The 20,426-nt window shown below is 28.4% G+C and overlaps 4 protein-coding genes and 1 non-coding gene across 11 annotated transcripts; 4 read left to right on the top strand and 1 right to left on the bottom strand.

Moving 5' to 3' along the window:
• Nucleotides 1-197: 197 nt before the first annotated feature.
• Nucleotides 198-8,312, top strand: LOC114929186 (poly(A) RNA polymerase gld-2 homolog A). 3 transcript variants are annotated; one of them, XM_085480165.1, is made up of 11 exons: nucleotides 198-649; nucleotides 1,071-2,035; nucleotides 2,139-2,524; nucleotides 2,742-2,920; nucleotides 3,759-4,039; nucleotides 4,211-4,379; nucleotides 4,486-4,629; nucleotides 4,724-4,852; nucleotides 4,939-5,128; nucleotides 5,216-5,331; nucleotides 8,233-8,312. In XM_085480165.1, the coding sequence occupies exons 2-11, from the start codon at nucleotides 1,871-1,873 to the stop codon at nucleotides 8,256-8,258; spliced, it is 1,785 nt and encodes a 594-aa protein (XP_085336291.1). In that variant the 5' UTR covers nucleotides 198-649; nucleotides 1,071-1,870; the 3' UTR covers nucleotides 8,259-8,312. The 3 variants fall into 3 exon arrangements, with proteins under 3 accessions (XP_085336291.1, XP_029156461.2, XP_085336290.1); XM_029300628.2 differs by lacking the exon at nucleotides 8,233-8,312 and adding an exon at nucleotides 5,414-7,926 and having other exon boundaries at nucleotides 200-649; XM_085480164.1 differs by lacking the exons at nucleotides 198-649; nucleotides 8,233-8,312 and adding exons at nucleotides 707-761; nucleotides 5,414-7,926.
• RpL13A (ribosomal protein L13A) lies at nucleotides 8,298-10,119 on the top strand. The gene is made up of 6 exons (XM_029300534.2): nucleotides 8,298-8,380; nucleotides 8,801-8,931; nucleotides 9,125-9,234; nucleotides 9,413-9,558; nucleotides 9,776-9,898; nucleotides 10,004-10,119. The coding sequence occupies exons 1-6, from the start codon at nucleotides 8,360-8,362 to the stop codon at nucleotides 10,085-10,087; spliced, it is 615 nt and encodes a 204-aa protein (XP_029156367.1). The 5' UTR covers nucleotides 8,298-8,359; the 3' UTR covers nucleotides 10,088-10,119.
• Nucleotides 9,412-12,558, bottom strand: Polr2M (RNA polymerase II subunit M). 4 transcript variants are annotated; one of them, XM_085480167.1, is made up of 6 exons: nucleotides 12,003-12,099; nucleotides 11,857-11,888; nucleotides 11,330-11,507; nucleotides 11,004-11,262; nucleotides 10,555-10,923; nucleotides 9,412-10,457 (listed from the first exon to the last, which is right to left on the bottom strand). In XM_085480167.1, exons 3-6 carry the CDS (start codon nucleotides 11,476-11,478, stop codon nucleotides 10,173-10,175), a joined length of 1,062 nt encoding a protein of 353 aa, XP_085336293.1. In that variant the 5' UTR covers nucleotides 11,479-11,507; nucleotides 11,857-11,888; nucleotides 12,003-12,099; the 3' UTR covers nucleotides 9,412-10,172. The 4 variants fall into 4 exon arrangements, with proteins under 4 accessions (XP_085336293.1, XP_029156366.2, XP_029156365.2 ...); XM_029300533.2 differs by having other exon boundaries at nucleotides 11,675-11,888; XM_029300532.2 differs by lacking the exons at nucleotides 11,857-11,888; nucleotides 12,003-12,099 and adding an exon at nucleotides 12,122-12,558.
• LOC146724291 (small nucleolar RNA SNORD36) lies at nucleotides 9,628-9,691 on the top strand. The gene has a single exon (XR_014924150.1). It is a non-coding gene; the product is annotated as a small nucleolar RNA SNORD36 (small nucleolar RNA).
• Nucleotides 11,993-18,533, top strand: SIDL (SIDL trafficking protein particle complex subunit 10). Of its 2 annotated transcripts, none has more exons than XM_085480163.1 (12): nucleotides 11,993-12,463; nucleotides 12,941-13,158; nucleotides 13,364-13,557; nucleotides 13,649-13,844; nucleotides 13,954-14,065; nucleotides 14,160-14,362; nucleotides 14,440-14,658; nucleotides 14,834-15,597; nucleotides 15,737-16,403; nucleotides 16,516-16,977; nucleotides 17,315-17,636; nucleotides 17,800-18,533. In XM_085480163.1, the coding sequence occupies exons 1-12, from the start codon at nucleotides 12,382-12,384 to the stop codon at nucleotides 17,928-17,930; spliced, it is 3,570 nt and encodes a 1,189-aa protein (XP_085336289.1). In that variant the 5' UTR covers nucleotides 11,993-12,381; the 3' UTR covers nucleotides 17,931-18,533. The 2 variants fall into 2 exon arrangements, with proteins under 2 accessions (XP_085336289.1, XP_029156364.1); XM_029300531.2 differs by having other exon boundaries at nucleotides 11,997-12,463; nucleotides 14,175-14,362.
• The last annotated feature ends 1,893 nt before the right edge of the window (nucleotides 18,534-20,426 follow it).

The following is a 20,426-nucleotide window of genomic DNA, read 5'->3' on the forward strand; positions in this document are numbered from 1 at the left end:
ATATAAACATCTATATATTTTTTAAAACTTGCGCGAATTTCATTGGTTATTTCTTGTCAATGTTACGTACCTAAAAATTTCCCTAAAATTTGGTGACTCCAATAGGAGAAGAATATTTCTAGGAACAAAATGTCGGAATTACAATTCACAAGTCATCGTCGAAGAATCGAGAATATACTGTGAATTCTTCATTAGGACTTGTACGAGACGTGTGGATATACGCTAAAATACAATCGTGTATTGCGCATACGCGCGATTATTATCGCACCGCCGCCTCACGGTACATCTGTCAAACACGTGAAATGAGAATCGTCCATTACGTCAAAGATTTGAAAATTTAAACGTTTTAGGTTTTTTTTTGTGCATGTGGCGATTCGCGTTGATAGTGATTGAATGTGCGGTATCAATTAGCAAGAGGCATTCGTCACCGAAGCATATAACGCACGTTATCGTAAAATTGCTGCCGGTTTAGACATCGCGGTGGCAGTCGCGATAACGCTGCATCGCATTTCTGATTTTGTTGCCCATTGTATGTACGCACACACCGATAGTCGGAAACGCAAGGCCCGGAGGAATGAAGGATAGTTGTCTGACAAATTTTCCGTTCCTCTAAGAACAAATTTGACCGCAACATGGCGACTGAAAGCAGGTAATATCACTGCTTCTGTTTATTTCTCGCAGTACAGAGTTCATTTCTGTTTACGTGACTCGAAGTCTCACTCTCTCACACACACGAATAAGAAAAATATTTAATATCTTTTGTACGTATGTGTGCGTGTGTTTGTGCACGTTATGTAGCACGTGTTTACTCTTGGCTCAGTTTCTGATAGAAAATTATCTGATTTGATGAATATATTCAAGCAATTTTGCAACTTTCGAATGTTCACGTTATTATATTCTATTATAAAAATATAAGATATTTATGTTATAAAATTAATCTGATATTCTATTCGAAGATACATATTTTTTATGTAAAATAATTCTATTACAATTTGTGCTGTACTAAATAATTTATGTATTACATATAATAATAATGTTATAAAATTATTTTTTTTTTGTTTTTTTTTCAGGAGGTTGTGATAGAGAATAAGTATTTATATATAACTAAAAACTCTGAAAGAGAGTAAAGGCAATCACATTAGATCTCAATTGAAAATATCTAAAAATTAAGCTCTAGAAGTATTCAATTTGCAAGTAAAATTATAATTATATATAAAATCAAATGCAAGAGTACCTGAATTGAGATTACAGAAAATCTGATAGTAATTGATCAAAAACATATGGATTATTTACTTGCCTTGTATAAATTTTCATTTAGCAAAATACTGTGAGAGAGAAAGTATTTCTCGTTAAATATAATTATTAATTTACTTAACAGTTTATTTCTACAGCCTGTGTATTCCACACATGCATATATATGTGTATCTATAAAACTTTCTGACAAAAGATAGACACAATAAATGTAGTGTCACTGCTTTTGAATTCTTATTGTTTCATTATTAATTTTCTTGCATTATTATTAGAGTTGTTATGTATGTTATTAAATTCTAGATTAACATAGTGAATCTCACAAGATACAAAATATAAATTTTGCAAAACTATATAAAAATATTAAAAAAAAAGATAAAATATAAAAGCAAGAAAATAAAAAAGAAAACAAGATTTTCTAAATATATATGTGTAAATTGAATAAAACTTTCCAAGATTCAATAACAACATTGTGTGCCTTGTATACACCATTGATTTCTATAAATATTTATGAGGATCACCAAGTGCTATATTAGCAATTAAACAAAGAAGTTGCACACATTCAAGGACGGCATATATCACGTTCACATCTTGTATCTTCTATATCTATATTGACTACCGAATGTACCAAATGTTTCCATCACAAATGATGCAAATAATGAATGGACCCTATCCATCACAAACTTACACATTGCATATTAATAGCATAAATGGATTACATCAAACTGATTTTGCATCGTATGGAATTCCAGATATTTCTGGATATAATAGACATCAAGCAATGCAGGTATATATATAAAAATTTTTTGGTGTCTTTAATTTAAAATATGAATGTGTATTAGAGAAATTTTTTTCTGTTGAAATATACAAGTAATAATTTCTTTTTACAGACAGGACCCCATTCATTAGATTTATCATTACTGGGAGTTGATGATGTATCATTACGACGTATAGAACATATGCAATCAAATAATAATTCATCTTCTGCAAATTGGGACAGACGAATGGGTGCATCTAACAATACCTCAATTATTCCATCCCCAAATTATAACTTCAAGCCTACAAATACTAATTCAATAAAAAAACCAAGTTGGAATAACAGAAATGGTAGACGAAATACGTATAGAAATTCTTATTCCAAGTATGAGACATATAATAGTGACAGTGGGTTTAGTTCTCGTTCACCAACACCAAACAAGTACCATATTGACAATAGTCTAACAGAGAGTTCAGACGAAAGAGATTCCACAGGTTCATTAAGAGGACAGGGGATAAAGTAAATATAAATGCACCCTCAAAATTATTTGTTACTATGTAATTTCCAGGCATACTCCTACTTTTCTCTTCAAAAGTCTACAGCAAATATATATTATCGATTATTAAAGAGAAGAAGAGAAAAAGAGGAGCGGTATATATATATATATATATATATATATATACACATACATGTGTGTGTGTGTGTGTATATGTAAAATAATTTTTTTTCCACACAGGAAACATCATAGAATACATTCAGATAGAGCAATCAATAAACCAACATCAAACGGCTTAATTTCAAATACATCTGCACAGTTTTATCAAAATCAACGACCTGCCAATTATTACAATACTACTGTTTCCACCCCCAGATCTCAGGCTCAAAATTATCAGAACAGGAGAAAATATTTATCAGGTAAGCTTTCTCTAATAAATATGTAAAAATATCTGCAGTGTCAAGCATCCTTCTATTGTTGGTACAACTAATTAGAATAACTACTAATAGATTGATTTGAATTAGAGGATCTCTTGTCGGGTCTTCTAATGTTATTTATCATTTTCCTTGTATTGGTATCCCAATATTCATATATTATCAATTGTCGCGTGATTACATTAAAGCGAGAAAGTAAATAAAAAGGATGCATGTTTATGATGTATATAACAAATATAAATTATATAAAACTATGAAGTCACCAGATGATAATTAAAAAATGGTAATAATTCAATCGACCAATTCTGGCAAATAATTAAATTTATTGAATTTTCACAACGTTTCGGCCGTGGGTTTCGGCCCTTATCAAGTGCTATGTTCTTAAATCAAAGTATATCACAACTTTTTTTAAAAAACAAAAATTCGATCTTAAAATATGACATCATAAAATAACATGATAGTATAAAACGAAATATTTCGTTTTATACTATCATGTTATTTTATGATGTCATATTTTAAGATCGAATTTTTGTTTTTTAAAAAAAGTTGTGATATACTTTGATTTAAGAACATAGCACTTGATAAGGGCCGAAACCCACGGCCGAAACGTTGTGAAAATTCAATAAATTTAATTATTTGCCAGAATTGGTCGATTGAATTATTACCATTTTTTACAAATATAAATAGTGAAAAAGCAGCAAAGGGAAGAATGCAAGCTTAATTAATATAATAGGGACTCTACTTATATAATTTAGAAAATGTGTAACAGTATAAAAAAAATTATAATTTGATTTACTTCATATTAAATAGAATTCGTTTTTAGGCAGGAGTGAAAGTGCACCTTCTCAAAGGTTTTCGAGAAATCGTAAATTTCCGGAAATTTTATTGCCGAATTACAATATTTCTAGATATATCGCCCCTGATAGATTTCTTGCTAGATCTCATTTAATGGAAGTAACTTCTACGCCAAACAATATTTTGACTGGATCAAAATGGGATAATCTGTCGCAACAAATCTGGGCAAAATTTCTATCAAATCAACAAACTGAAACTACTTACAGAAATAAAATGATGTTATGGAAGCAACTTTATATTTATATTAAGGTAAATAAAATAGATGTAAAAATAAGGTAAACAAATAAGGTACAAAATAGATTGATAAGAAATAAAATATTAATATTTAAAAACAGACTTTGAAATAGCATATTAATTAATTTACTTGTTTGTATATGTTTTATGTGTTAATTTATATGTTTTAAATGTTGATGCTTATAGACTCAATATCCAAAATATGGTTTATTTTTGGTTGGTTCAACAATGAATGGGTTTGGTTCGGATAATAGCGATGTCGACATGTGCCTTTTAGTGAGACACACAGAAATGGATCAAAAATATGAAGCTATAGAACATTTAGAACAAATATTAAAATATCTAAAAAATTATGGTATGTAAAAAGGAAGGAAGATAAATAACAGAAATATTAAGAATGTTACTTTAGTAAGCTTTACATATATGGCATTTTAACAACGAACTTTTTTTGTTATGTTTAGATGTCATTGATGAGCTCGAACTTATACATGCAAAAGTACCTATTATTCAATTTCATCATAGATCACAAAACTTAAAAGTCGATCTTAATTGTAATAATGCTGTTGGTATCAGGAATACACAATTGCTATATTGTTACTCAAAACGTAAGTTTAATTAATAATTTGAACAGATCTGTTATACTCATAAGTATGTTGAAAGGAATATTTTAGTTATATTATTTTTGACCTATTTTTACAGTTGATTGGAGGGTAAGACCACTAGTACTTGTCGTAAAACTTTGGGCTCAATGTCAAGACATTAATAATGCGAAAAATATGACAATATCTAGTTACTCTTTAGTTCTCATGGTCATACATTTTTTACAATGTATGTATATTGCAATGTTTATTTTTTTCTATACTAATCTATTTTCGAAAATATTGAAATAAACAAATAATTATACTATTTTACAGGTGGTGTTAACTTTCCAGTTCTGCCATGCTTACATTCTATGTTTGCAGGCAAGTTTAATCCACATACAGATATTCATAGTATCGATATTCATGAAGATTTAAATATTCCATCCTCTGTTTATTTACCTGAGAATCATCAGTCTCTTGGAGAATTACTTGTAGAATTTTTCAGATACTATGCTAAATTTGAGTAAGTAATTTTTAATTTATATGTATAATGTTCAGAAGATATATATATTATTTTGATAAATACTTATTTGTAATTATTAAAAATTAGTTTCAGCCAGTATGCAATATCTGTACGTTTAGCAAGGAAAATACCGATAGAGGAGTGTCGTATGGTGCAGTCACTTAAAAATGATCCTCATCAATGGAAATATTTATGTATTGAAGGTAAATATTCTTTTTATATAGATGATTTAAAAACAAAGCATTTTTTTTGCTGACACTTATTCAAACTATTGCACTATCATAGAACCATTTGATCTGACTAACACAGCTAGATCAGTCTATGATCCGGATGTATTTGAGAGAATTAAGCAGACAATTAATGTAACACACGAGAGACTGCAAAAAACGCGTGATCTAAATTTGATATTTAACAAGATAAGAACAATATCATTGGATGATTACATCATATAATTGTGCTTTCTACATTAGCACAGAAATGAATAATCATTAGCTAGGATAAATAATATTTTAAGTCTTTTGAATGAGGCTGTTCTGATTAAATAAAAGGCATTTTGTTAAATGCTGATAGCTTAATGATCTGATGATCTAGAACATTATGAAAGGAAGATAGTAGATACAAAGTAAAATAAGACTGCCAAGATCATCTTGTATGCTTAGTACCTTGTAATATTAAGCCTAATTTTTGAACAACTTCTATTGGCAAGGTACACAAAGTAGAATGCGATAATACATTTTTTGAATTACTTGTCTACAAATTCAATCCTCTGTTGAATTTTATATTTTTTCTTTTGAGAGGATTTTAAGATCATTAAAATCTTGGAAGGAGACAGTGTGTTACTGTCTGTGTTTATTAACATGCAAAAATAATATTTCATTCTGATATAAAATATCGCGAATGCACGGGTATTGTTCCTATATCAGCGCAAAAATTGCAATACGTGCAATAATAAAGTCTCACACAGACTTGTTTTGATCTCTCTAAATCTTTAATTACGAGATAATCGCGAAATGTCAATTATAAGTATCCAATAAAATTTTTTTGAAAATTGGATATTTCTATATGTGATAACATCATAGAATATTATTATATCAAAATTATTCAACATTGTCTTCCAATGTATATTACTCATTGCCCTATGTATAAGTCTTTCACGTAATATCAACAAATCTACAATATATGTGCCTTGTGGCTATTTTGATTATTGTTAACATAATCTTACTGTGTGATATAACAAGAATGTTAGATATAAAAGTGGAGAAATTGAAAAGGGTAATGAAGATTTTTCTATAACATTGAAAAATAATAATAATATCAGATGGTGCGTATAAATATCGATTAAAAAAATATTTCCAACTGGTTAGATTGCTAGTCACAAAAATAGATGTCTGATATCAAAATAACATCCTACAAAAAAAAGAGGAAAAAAGCAATACTTATTTTTTCGTGTAGTTGCTGTTTCTCACAAAAAATATTTCATGAGTGTAGACTCAAACCTTTAATATTATCTTTTGCAAAGTATTAAAAAAAATAAAAAAAGAAAAACGCTTGCTAAAAGTAAAAAAAAATGTTACAAATTCGAAACAAATTAATTATTTACGTTTGTAATATTTTGTTCAAATATATAATCAATGAAAGGCTGATAGTGAAGTTAGCAAGACTGTGTTTCTTTTAAAAGGATTTAAAAACTTTCTAAGTTCCAATAGTTTTGTCCTAAAATTGACACAAATATAAGTTGTTATGTGTTAGTGGGAAAATTTATTTAATTTGAATTTAAAACGAAATCACACGGTAATATATAAATATATATGTACACACAAACTAGAGTAAAGGTTTCTAAAATTCATGAAAATCGAAAAATTAATAGCAAGTTTTTTGATGTCAATGAATCTATTTGCAAAGTGTTCTTTCATTTTTGACAAGTTTTTATTAACTTTTTTTCAGACAAACAATTAATAAGTAATCTGCAATTGTTAGAAGATTATGTATTTTGGCAAAATCATTATTAACTTTATTAAAGGACATTTGTACAAAAATTGTCTAAAGATAAAGTTATTTCTCGCATAATCAATCTCAGAAATAAATAGCATATTTAGTTGCTGAAAGATGATAATTTTCCACTAATATAACTTTCTTATAATAATCCTTTCCAGAAGAAACACTCAAACTTGATATTTTTCTTTTTTTGTCTAAAGGAGATTACTATTTATATTCTTTTATTAGTGTCTCCCGTTAACATTTTTTTTTCTTCAAAGGAATATGTATATGGCATTGCGTAATAATATTCCTAAAAATGATACATGAAAAACAAAGTGTCTTTGGTATAATAAATTGTGATTACATTAATTTGAGGTCCATATAAATAAAACAGATTACACAAGTAACATGTATTTACTGCGGGGTAAATGTGAGATATTAAATAACACATATACATATTTACTCTATGCGCATGTATTCATGTTTGTACTTATGATATTCTTTTGGTAATGAAACAACTGATTCCATTTCGATATGATATTCAATTTAAGCCTATATCCTTTATCTTATGTAATGCATTATGTACTTATGCACAATGCTATATTCAATCAAATTTTCCAATGCATTCTTGTAAAATACCAAAAAAAATTAAAAACTAGCGATAAATCGAGAAAGTTAGGTTGCTGACACTATATTTGGATAAATTTGCAATAGTACATTTCTGTCAAACTTAATAAAAAACATCTGATTTATAAAATAAATTTAATTTCATGTAAAATATCAATTTTCTTGTTAAATAAATGAAATGTTTAAACATAAAATGTATGCTGTTGTTCTGTTCTTTGTCATTTTTTCCATGAGAATTAATCATTTTTTAAATATTCGAACAAATATTTAGATCTATGATTGTGTATATATTTATATATATTTGTGTGTGTGTGATTCTCTCGTTCTCCCTCCCTCTTTTCTTTCTCTCTCTGTCGAGCTAAAACTGTCATTATTTTTAGATCTATTTGGTACTCACAAATATTAATTTTTTACTATATTTAGTTGCGTTAAAAAATTATAATTAATATATATACATGTATAAAAAAATTGTAATTTCTATTTCTCTATTCGAATCCTAGGAAAATTTTTCTTCTCGAGAACCTAGGGAAAAATTATACCATCAAAATTTCAGTTGGTCACTCTGTATACATTATGGCCGACTTCCGTTAGCTTTCCACTTAGACTCCTTTCCGGTGAGGTAAGAGAATGACGGGCTTCAGTGAAAAGGTTGGTGTTAGAAAATTCGATATTTTAAATGATTGAAGAGAGTTTTGTGCCGAGCGTATACGTGGTTACGATTACATAACTAAAGAAGTAACATGTGACTTCTTCAAAGCTTTCTGAAAAAGGGCTATTATCGAAAAAAAATGCAAAAGTTGCGTTACCTCTCGTACACGTGTCTGATGGCGTTGATTGAACGAAAATTCCAGCATGTATATTTCGAATGGTAGAAATCTCAGGAATCTTTTACCTTTAATCTTAATTTTATCCTATATTTTCGTACCACGTATACGCCGGTTCAAATATTTCGGATTATACATATTGAACTTCTTATAATGCTGCAAGCAATATGCACATGTATTGTATATGCACTACATTAATTCTTGTAATTGAAATCTTAGTGTTATGATTATATTACGATTTCAGGCAATATTAATAGATGGCCGCGGCCATTTACTCGGGCGATTGGCGGCTATTGTTGCCAAGACTATCTTGCAAGGCAACAAAGTTGTTGTTGTGCGTAGCGAACAACTTAATATAAGTGGCAACTTCTTCAGGTTTGTATGTCCCTATTTTTTAAATACTATTTGAACTCTGATTTTAAATATTTGGGTTAATATTCTTTAAAAAAATTTTTAATTATTTAAAAAAATTTTTTTTTGGTTTTAATAATTGTGCTATATATTTTGATTTTTGCTTTTTATATAAGAAGATACGAACAATTATATAATTTATATTGTTTATTTTTAGAAATAAGTTGAAGTTTATGTCATTTCTACGTAAAAGATGTAATGTAAATCCTGCACGTGGCCCATTCCACTTTCGTGCACCGAGCAAGATTTTCTGGAAAACAGTTCGTGGTAAGTTAAGATTATATTGATAACAAATATATAAAATGGAATTGTTGCACATGATTACACATTTACCTACATTATCTGATAATATAATGAACAGAAATTTATTTATGAGGCTAAGATTACATATAATGTCTTATAATATAGCAAAAATATAAAAATAGTAAAACAAAGACTATTATAGGTATGATCCCACATAAGACGCAAAGAGGAAAGGATGCTCTCAGACGATTAAAGGTTTATGAAGGATGCCCACCACCATACGATCGCAGAAAGCGTGTTGTTGTGCCTGGTGCCATGAGAGTAATGTGTCTTAAACCAGGCAGAAAGGTAAACTAAATTGTTTTATATTCAAGCTTATTTAAATTTTTTTATATATTTAAATTTTATTGACTGAAATAGCAATGATGGTATGGTAATTTGCGTCTGAAGTTTGTTTTGATGCCACTTTAAACTGAGCTATAAAATATCACAAAAAATGATTTTGCTCTTATCACAAGATATTGAGACAATTTACACTAATAAAAATTTCAATTTTTTTTTTTAGTACTGTCATGTGGGTAGACTATCTCACGAAGTTGGATGGAAATACAAGGCTGTGGTTCGCACATTAGAGAACAAGAGACGTGTCAGGGCTATCCTTGAAGTCCAGAAGAGAAACAAACTTAAGGTAACTTTGTGATTAATCTTATAAATAGATATTTCTCTTGTTTTTCATTTTTTTATTTATAAAAAAACTCGAGATTTTATAATCACTGCATTTTCTTTCCTGCAGAAACTGACTAAACAGGCTGGTGAAGCGGTATCCAAGGCCACAGAACCATACACAAAAATTATTAATGACTTTGGATATAATTAATAATGTAAAAACAATAAAGTCTTTTAAATATACTTAAATTCAAAAACAAAATATGCACAATCCTATCATTAGAAAAATAATTTTATTAATGAAAATAAGTTAATACTTTTAAAACTGTGTATGTACAAAATATGTATAATTTTTTTAATTCTCTATAGAATCTACAGGTGAATACAACTGTTCCACTTCTGTCATTATCTTCCTCATCTAGTACTTCATGTTCTTCTTCATCCTCTGAAGATGAAGAGGAAGAAAGTAAATTATTCGTTTGTCGTAATTGATTATTTTCGATATTTTGTGGTATAAGACCAATACTGTGCATTCCTATTTGATTGGTTAGACGTTCTATTGCATGTTTTGCTTGAATTTCCTGTTACAAAATATTAAAATATATTTAGAATTAATTATAAAATATAAAAATAGATTTCTAAAAAAATTTTTTAAAAGATGTAAAGAAAATCAAATACCTGTAAATTTTTGGTTTGTTCCTTCTGTAATATTAAAGATTCATTAAGGCTTAAGACTTTTGTTGCTCCATGAATTATAAGAGGTGGTGTAGCTGCTGTGACCTCCCAGTTTTTAGGTAATTTCCTTTGTTTCTCTTTTGTAGGATCATGTACATTACTTTTAGTTGTTTTATATGGTTTAAATGATTCTTTCTTTTTGTTTGTTTCTTGTGATTTTTCAACTTTATCAACGATATATTTTACATGTTCCACATCTAAACAATCGTCTGTTTTAAAAGATTCAATTTCTACTATATCTTCTGGCTTGATAAGACTTTCTTCATGTGTTATATGTATAATTTTTTTCTTGTGAATACCAGTTCCTGTAGGCTATTAGAACACAAAAATTATATTTATTTACAATAATTGTAGACAAAAATGATCAATATTTCATTTAAAGTATAATCAACCTGAGCTAATATTTTTAATGGATCTTCCTCGTCATCACTATCTAGTTCAACAATTTTGGTTGTATCGTCATTTTTTTCATTGTATTTTCCTGTCCATTCTAATTTGGTCATAGCTGCTTTGCCAATGGATGCTATATTTAATTGCGATAGTAAATTAGCTGCTCTCTCCACTTCATTTCTATGCTCAAGTTCTTTCAACAACTTATCACGGAAGTTTGCAATTTTCCTTCCTTTATCAGGAAGTTTAGAGATAAAATTTCTGAAAGAACGCAGTAAGTTAAAAATTCAAATATCTAGAATAAAATAATTTATGCTACATTACTCACTTATTAATAAAAATTTTATTCTGTCTTTCTAAAAGTTCTTCCAATTCAAACTTTTGTTTTTTTTTTAAATCCTCGATATAACCTTGGCTTTCTTTTTTCGATTGAGATAGTATTTCACCAGGTATTTTCTCAATTACATTTTTTGACATTTTGTACTTTTTGTAGATTTATTAAATTTCTAAAAAAAGAAAAGCATGTTATTTTGAATAAAATCAATATGTAGGAAGAATTACATAAAATATCTCGTGTCATAAAAGCATAAATAAAATTACATAAAAAATTATCTTCGAAAGTTATTTTAGTACATATACATGTATCAAAATAACTTTTATAATATACATATACCTGAAGTTTATATAGATTTGTTAACGTTTGAACAAACTTTGTATAACATTGTTTTTAAACATCATTAAAAATCGATGCATCGCAATTGTTAAAAAGTACTTTTGATATCAATTCATAGGATGAAAATAACCATTAAAAATATGTTTGAACAACAAATAATAAACATTTTAAACAACAATTACAATCTGCGTTCTTGCTCCAGGTGTGAATGGAACTATAATAAACATATATAAAAAAAAATATAATTTTCATGGAGATACGCAGTATTTAGTCACTAATCAGTATTATTGTATAATATGCGATACTTTGTCTTTTAGCGTATACATACATCACTGCATTTACAACTTTACTACACTACACATGTCACAAAACACATCGCGATGACACGACGCGAGATATCGCGAGATATCCTCGCTTGAATCGATACGAAACGGCATATATACCAACCACAGATGAAGAGTCCGATTCCAACCTCAATGGAGTTTGAAAGTGCGAAGTACAATGTTTCGTCTCGTTTTCTAAATCGTCGTTGAATACATGCGAAGAATTTCTTACGGAATTTCCGAGAGCTCGTCGCGAACTCTTAGCGAAAATCTCCGAATCAGCGAACGACGAGGATTCTCATGCGGAGAGGGACGTGGACCTGTGATGACTGAAGGCTCGATCGGGGGCAGCGAGGCCGAGGCGTACCGTGTCAGTCCTCAGAAATGATGAATTGCAATGGAGGCTCGTCCGTGGCTGAGGCACGCAAAAGCAACATTCCCATGGATAGCAAACCGATCGTCACCTGTGAGTCCTCGCGCATCCTTTAACCATCCTTTAACCTCGCCGTGGTACGCCGATAACAACGCCGTCTCGCTGACGCTCCGGATTTGACATTTGACTACCTGTCAAATCTCTCGCGACGTTTCTTCCCTTTTCTTCTTCCTCTTCGTTCATCCGGAATTATCGATGCTTATTGTTTTAGTTAAAATTCACGAGACACTCTTGGTTCACTTTCCAACTTTTATGTGTCTTAAACATATGCTAGCTTAACATATTTTCGCTAGAAAATATTATTTGAATTATTTTAGATAATTAAATATCCTTCCTGATTTCTTTTTATTATCTATATATAATATTTGAACTGTAAACTGATAATAAAAATATGAGATGGACTTTGTGATGCATAAGATGTTATTCTTATTTATGTAAATGTACTGCTTTGTTATGAATATGATGTTTTGTAGATAGATGAAGAATGTAATAATTTGTGTGATAATACAGGTGCTGGGGATGAGAACTTGTTTTCTACATTGGAGAAGAGTTTGCTCCAAGCTATACCTGCAGATATGGTAGAATGGCGAAGGTCCTTTAGCAGACCTATCAAACAAGTTAAGCTTGGAGCTACTTTTGTGCCATTTTCCAGAGATATTTTGCCCACTGAGAAAGATTGGCATCTCATTAAGCAACCAATCTTTCATATTTATTGGACTGAATGTTCTGTAAGTTTTTAGTACCCATTTGATATTCTTGTTTTAGTTTCTTGCTGTATATATATATATATATATATATATATATGTATGTGAATTAAATAAAAAAGATGTTTGTATATTTTTTAAATATTATTTATTATTAATAATACCTGATTATATTTAAATTTTTAATAACTTAGTAACAAATATATATGTATTACACATCTATTTACAGGATATTGATACTTATAAGACTAGCGTCAGAGATGATATTGATGCCTGGTTAAAAATATTAAATTTATATCACATCCAAGATTGGATGATTGTATTAGTAGAAACATATGATATAAAGAAGGCCAATAAACTATTGCCTAGGACAACTGTTTTGGATAAAATACGAAGTGACTTTGCTGCCAAAAATGGTGACAGGTAATTATATTTGAACTCTAATTGATGTAATTATTCAATAATTATATTTTAATATGGAAATTTTTATATTTGTATTTTATATTCATGTTAGATGCTTTGCCGTAATTAATCCAATTAAATCAGAATCTCGTTCTGCCGAATCATGGAGAGGCTTGATAACTCGTATTCGCCATTTGATGTTGACTGCATACGATAGAACTCTTTCACGCTTTGAAGATATTATACGTGAGCAAAGAGAAAGGCGAAATAATCCTAATTGGAATTTCTGTCATTATTTTCTTCTACAGGTAATAGAACACTTCTACGAATTACTTGCTTAAAACCTTTATTTCTGAAATATCGAATTTGTTATCGTTTTTATTACATACACATAAAATCGACTTAAAATTGTTTTAGGAAGAATTAGCGTTTGCATTGCAAATGCTAGGTCTGTATGATGAAGCATTGGTGCAATATGATGAATTAGATGCTCTCTTTACACAGTTTGTGCTCAATTCTAATGTAGGAGGTATAATACTTTTTCAAAGTTTAGTTTGGAATAAAGATGCACATATGTACACAATGAGGAAGGTTATCGATACAAAGTGAAAACCTAAATGTAGATAAACTGTTCATAGATACTCCAGGGTGGTTAAATCTATTTCAAATGCCTCTCAACAACTGGGGAGGCGTGAATTTAAATAATGGTACAAATCATCATTTAAGGTTTCTTATGGCTGAATGTAGGGCATCTTTATTAGATCTTAGGAGTTACTTGTTTAGTAGACAATGTGCCATGTTACTCTTGCTTAATAAACCTTGGGAGGTTTGTATAAATTAATGAATATATTGTATGCAAATATATATCTTGCAATTTTTTGTTTAAAAAAATTCTTAATACAGGTTGCACAAAGATGTTTATCATTTGTTCATAATACATTGAGCGAACTAAGAATTTTAGAGGTACAGAAGCCTGAAGGATCTGTAGAATGTTGGTCGTTTCTCTGTGCGTTAGAGGTCTTGCAAGCATGTCAGTTATCTATTTACAATATTGATAATAATCAACAGTTAGACTTATGCTCTTTACATATGGCTAGCTTGTGGGCACTTGCAAGAGACAAGGTAAATCTATATTAATAATCTAATTTATGTATTTGAAGCTAGGATTAATTTTATATCTTTTTATATATTATTTTATTATTAAATAATCTATATATAAGTTGAATGATACATATAATGATGATGCAAATATAATTGCTTGATTTATTTCATGATTTCCATGATATATTATTTCCAGTTAGGAAGCTTGGGAAAATTATGTGGCCTAATGCCAGGAAGTGAACCGACTAGTGAACAATTACATACAGTTGTGTATCTTATAGCAGGTATAGGAGATTCGGAGCCGCAAGAAGAGAGAAAGTTAACTCCTACAGATAAATTAAAGGAAGCACTTTCATCCAAAGAGGCATTTAAGAAACAATATTTGGAGCATGCAGAATTAGCCATGGGTACATACAAGCATGTCGGCCGTATTCGGTCAGCCAGATTAATCGGCAAAGAATTGGCACGATTCTATAGCGAACTCGGCGAAAATCAGAAAGCAGTCGCATTCCTATCTGACGCTTTAAAAACTTATAAGGACGAAGGGTGGAGTCACTTGGCTGCGCAAACGCAGTTGGAGTTGGCCGAATGTTATAAACGAATGGACGATGTCGAAAAATATACTAAAGTGTGCGCAGCAATAGCTAGTACAAATGTTTTGCATATAACTGTACGCAATACATACTTGGAGGAAATGTTAGGATATATGAAAATGATCTCCTCAACTCAACCATTACTCACAGAACTTGGATATGCTTTTATAATACTCAGTATGGACGCTAAAGTAATGGATAAGGTAGTACAAGACTGTGTAGTTAGTATCGAGATCAGTGTACAGAGTTTGTTCCCTCGTGAAATAAGATGCACCAGTGTTGCTATCTCTGTAGAGGAAATACAAAAGCCATCCATACCTAATAAAAAGAAAGGATTAAAAGCACCTGTTGAGCCTCCAGTACAATTGTAAATATTAAAATGAATAAATTTTTTTGCTGTAGAAATTTGTTTATGTATATAAGTCTTGTTATTTAAAAAAAATTATAAGAGATTGCAAAATTATAAGATTATTTATATATAATGTTATTCTGTAATGTTGTTTCAGATTATCAAAGTGCACATTAGAAGATATGAAATTGCTTGATCCTAGTTTATTACACTTGCAAGTATATAGTTATTTGGATTACAAAGAAGATAGGAGTCTTGGATCTGCCAGCGTTCTTAGTAAAAATACGAAGCCGCTCGTGAGACGTTCAGATAGTTCGAAACATAGAAAACCTTCAGTTAATGTAAAGGGTGATTTTAGCAAAGCACTTTCGTGTGATGAATTTGTTATGAAACCTGGTACAAATACATTTATATTGACAAGGAGAGTTAATCAACCAGGTCTCTATAAAGTTAGTCAGTTATCATTGGTGATAGAAGACAAATTAGAATTTTTATCATCTGTACTGAATCCACGATTATGCTATGAAGTAGCAAAGACGCAGCCGACGATATCTGTAAATTGCGGCAGAGATTTATTGGCAGGTCTTATTCAAGATATTGAGTTAGTTATTTCGAGCGGAAGTACAAAAATAACTGAAGAAATGAAATTAAAGTTACGTACATCACGCGGATTGACGGTGCAGTCACAAAGTGTCGAAAAAGTAATGGTAAAGGAACTGGAGATATCACTGCCAATGTGTGAACCATTTCAAACTATAAAGATACAATTAAAGGTTTTAGCTGAACTTCCACCGAAAAAGGATGCTTCATCTATGGAACATAAAGTAATTAACATTTGTATAATTACTATATATTCTTTTTTAAATTCAATATAAATATGATTACGAATAATTTTTAACATTACAAATAATTTAATTACTCATCATTTCTTTTTAGTTGAACATACAATGTCCATGGGATTCAGAAGACAGCATACCTTTACATTTTGGTCCACCATTAATGTCTAATATGAAACTTCATACTGCAAAACAAAGAAAATTTATTCAAATAGTCGTAACTGGTTTGACAAATCAACTTTTGCAATTAACTGAACCTGAATTAACTACAACTACATCGATAGACGTTACTTTTAAAAGTTTAAATCCTGTGGCGGGTCAAAGATTAGTGATAGGTAATGGAATGAATGTTTCCTTTATGTGGGAACTTGAAATTGGAAAAGATGAGAGATCTACGATGCCAATAAAGACTGACTTTCGTATAAAATATATATCAATTAGTGATACAGAAGAATTAAATGATTCACATGTTGGTGATGATCCGTTACATATACATAATTTAGAAAGAATTGAGAAAGCATGTAGCCTTTACAGATGCAATTTTGATATTACAGATTACATGGTAAGAATAACTATATCTCATTGATTAATATGTTTTATAATTATATATATATATATATATATATATATATAAAATATATATAAATAACATTTAAATATTAAATAATATTATTTGAAATAAAAGAACAGTTGATTAATGGTAACTTGTATATTATATCGTTATTTTTTTTTCTTTTTTTATAAAACTTATAGTACAATTATGGTTTGAAAAAAACATAAGTAATTTATTAATTTATCAAGTAACTTATAGTGCGATAAAACATTCTGTATACCTAGAACAATATGTAGAACAATATATAACATTAATTTTTTCTTTTATTCCTAACAATACTTTCCAGACTTTATTCACGGTATCCTCAAAAGTTGAAGCAAGCGGTAGTGGAGGAGAGTTTTGTCGTGCTGGTAGTATGTGTCATCTCTGTCTTACAGTGATGCGCGTATTACCTAGTCTTAGCCCAAATCCTCCACCACAGTTAATGTATGAGGTTCTAGCAGATCAAACTATGTGGGCGGTATGTGGTCGGACTGCAGGCATTGTATCATTAGAAGTAGTAGAAAAGCAAAGTGTTACGTTAGATGTAATGCCTCTGACGAGTGGTTATTTGCCTCTCCCTGTTGTTAGATTATCTCGATATATACCTGCAACAGAGTCAAAGAATGGTGAGTTTAAGCTATTTTTTTACATAATATACTTATGTTATACTTGATTTGATAAAAACAAAATTTTATTAGAAAAGATAATTTATTATGTACTTTGAAAAAAATATTACTATTAAGTTATATGAATTTTATATAATTGTTTTATTTGTGTTTTTATTTTAAGATATCGTCCGTAATAAAAATGATTTAGGATCTGGTCCTCGATTAGAACCATTTAGTCCAGGACAAGTATATAATGCCAGTAAAGCACAGCAAGTGCATGTTCTGCCAGCAGTTCCATCAGAATCGAACTAAAAATTTGTACATTGTTGTTAAAAGTGTATACACATTTTGCTTTTTTGTAAGTTATAACACTTGGATTTAGAAGAAGCTTTAGAAAACATAACTTGTTTCAAAACGAACAATTGTGTAAATATTTTTTTATATTTTGCACAACAGATAAAGATTATATTATCAATATAAATTTACATTTTGAAATAAATCGACATATTAATAGGATTAACATTATTTATTTAGTAGATTTGTATGACAGTTTATTTCAACTTTCTATTACCAAAGCCATTTATATTTCACAAAACTTGAATTTTGCAATTAATAATTATGTAACGCGATGCCATAAACTTTTTATTTAAAAATTAATAGCTAAAGCTATTTCTTACCAAGCATATATATTTAACAAAACATAAATGTTTTGTATATTGGAACATGTAATATATATATATATAATTTGTTGTATTATATTTTATATTTCAATTAGATTTCATAAAATATGTTATTGCAATAACTATGATGTATATATCACATTGCAGAAACACCAGAAAATATCCTATTTCTTGACGATTCTACATTTATCAACTATTAATAAATAGCGAGAAAACTTGCTTTAGCCATGTTAAATTATGTACTTATATTTTTGTCATTTTGCATTACACACACATGATAATTCTTTTCATTTACTTTTTTTATTTTTTTCTATTCTACACATTTATTTGTAGTTTATTACTGTATGAATTTTCTACACAATATATAAATTTTCTCGTTTAAAATATTTAAATATTTTATACCATATCTTATAATTTTAAGAATAAAAATTAAAAATACAAAAATTTTTGTTACACCAAATATAGATATATGTAAAATCTATAAAAATATATTTGTTAGCAATATATTCATAAACTTGTGAATATAGATTGTATTATATATATTTTTACTTTTTAAATTGGAAGCATAGTAATCCTTACAGATATAATTTTGGTATGTAAACTAGAAGTGTATTTAACACTATATAAGAGATATGTTTGTATACATAAAAAGAAAAGAAAAATGTATGTCACATTAATTTGTTCATCAAAATTGGATATTATTAGGAAGATTTCTTCTTCTGTTGCCATGTTTTCTAAAGTGCTATAGTTTTCTATCTACAGAATTTTTAATGTCTATAAATATAGGGTAATCAATTATAGTAATCTATAAGGATAATCACCAAATCCACTCTTGATATTTATAATTTTTTCAAGTGAAAATATTTCTTAAATATCTAATATATTTATATAAAATTGTTTTATTATTCTAACTTTGTATACATATGAAAGTTATTTCTATAGTATAATATTTTTATATAATTTATATTTATTATTATTTGGGAATCTTATCTCATTTTTATTTCATTTTTAAAATTTTATGTACTAAAATATGAACACATACAAACATACACACACGCAAACACACACACACACACACACACACATATATATATATATATAAAATTAATTTTTTTTATGTAATAGTAATAAGTTAGATTATATATATATTTTTCCTAATATTACAAAAGACTTAAATATAAATTTAAATAAAAATTCAAATATATTTAATTTTACATACATTTCTAATGTTTACTAAAAAATCAATTTATCCAATTAATTCAATATTTATGTACACATTTTTCTGTATATAAAAAAGAATTTTAATTATATATTTAAATAATTATTAAAATACTTGAGCCACATAAAAATGCACATATATATGTGCACATTAACATACACATAATACTCACTAAAATTATATTTTAGTATATTGTAAAAATAAATATAAGATACTATGTATATATAAAGCAATATATATACAATAATGTAATGTCTTTTCGATTATACATTGATTTTTCATACATTAAAAACAAAACAATTTTACATAAATTTTTTTTAAGACATTCTCATATGCAGAAGCTGCAATCTTATTTTAAATTAAATATTCAATATATATTGGATAATATTAATTATTAATGTTTATTTTATAGTTATAAATTTTATTTATATAAATAAATATCACTACTTAAAAAAATTACCTAACTATATGTTATTATAAATAAAACTTCATTAAATATTTGCATTTGATAAATAACTTTAACTATAAAAAAACTATATAGCTATAATGTAATATGTTAATATATGTATAAAGTTGTGCATATATGTATAATGTGATGCAGACTATCCTTGTCAGCAGGAATTTATATTTTCAGCTTCGTAATACTTTTTATTATATTGTACATATTCATATATTAATTTGTTAGACATTGCTAAAAATGTTATTCATGTTAAGCTATTGAAGTTGCTTTTATATGTAAAATCTTGTTATAATAGTTTTCTAAATAAAACTGTATTATATTGCTGTAATATAACTGTATTATATTAAATCAAGAAATATTATATAAAATAGTTTTTATTTTTTATAAATAATACGTTAAGATATACAGTAAAAGAACACACTGTACTATAAATTTGTCTGTAATAAATA

This window comes from Nylanderia fulva, unplaced genomic scaffold (genome assembly GCF_048542155.1).
Source record: "Nylanderia fulva isolate GAGA-0341 unplaced genomic scaffold, ASM4854215v1 Scaffold14, whole genome shotgun sequence".
Lineage (NCBI taxonomy): Eukaryota > Metazoa > Arthropoda > Insecta > Hymenoptera > Formicidae > Nylanderia > Nylanderia fulva.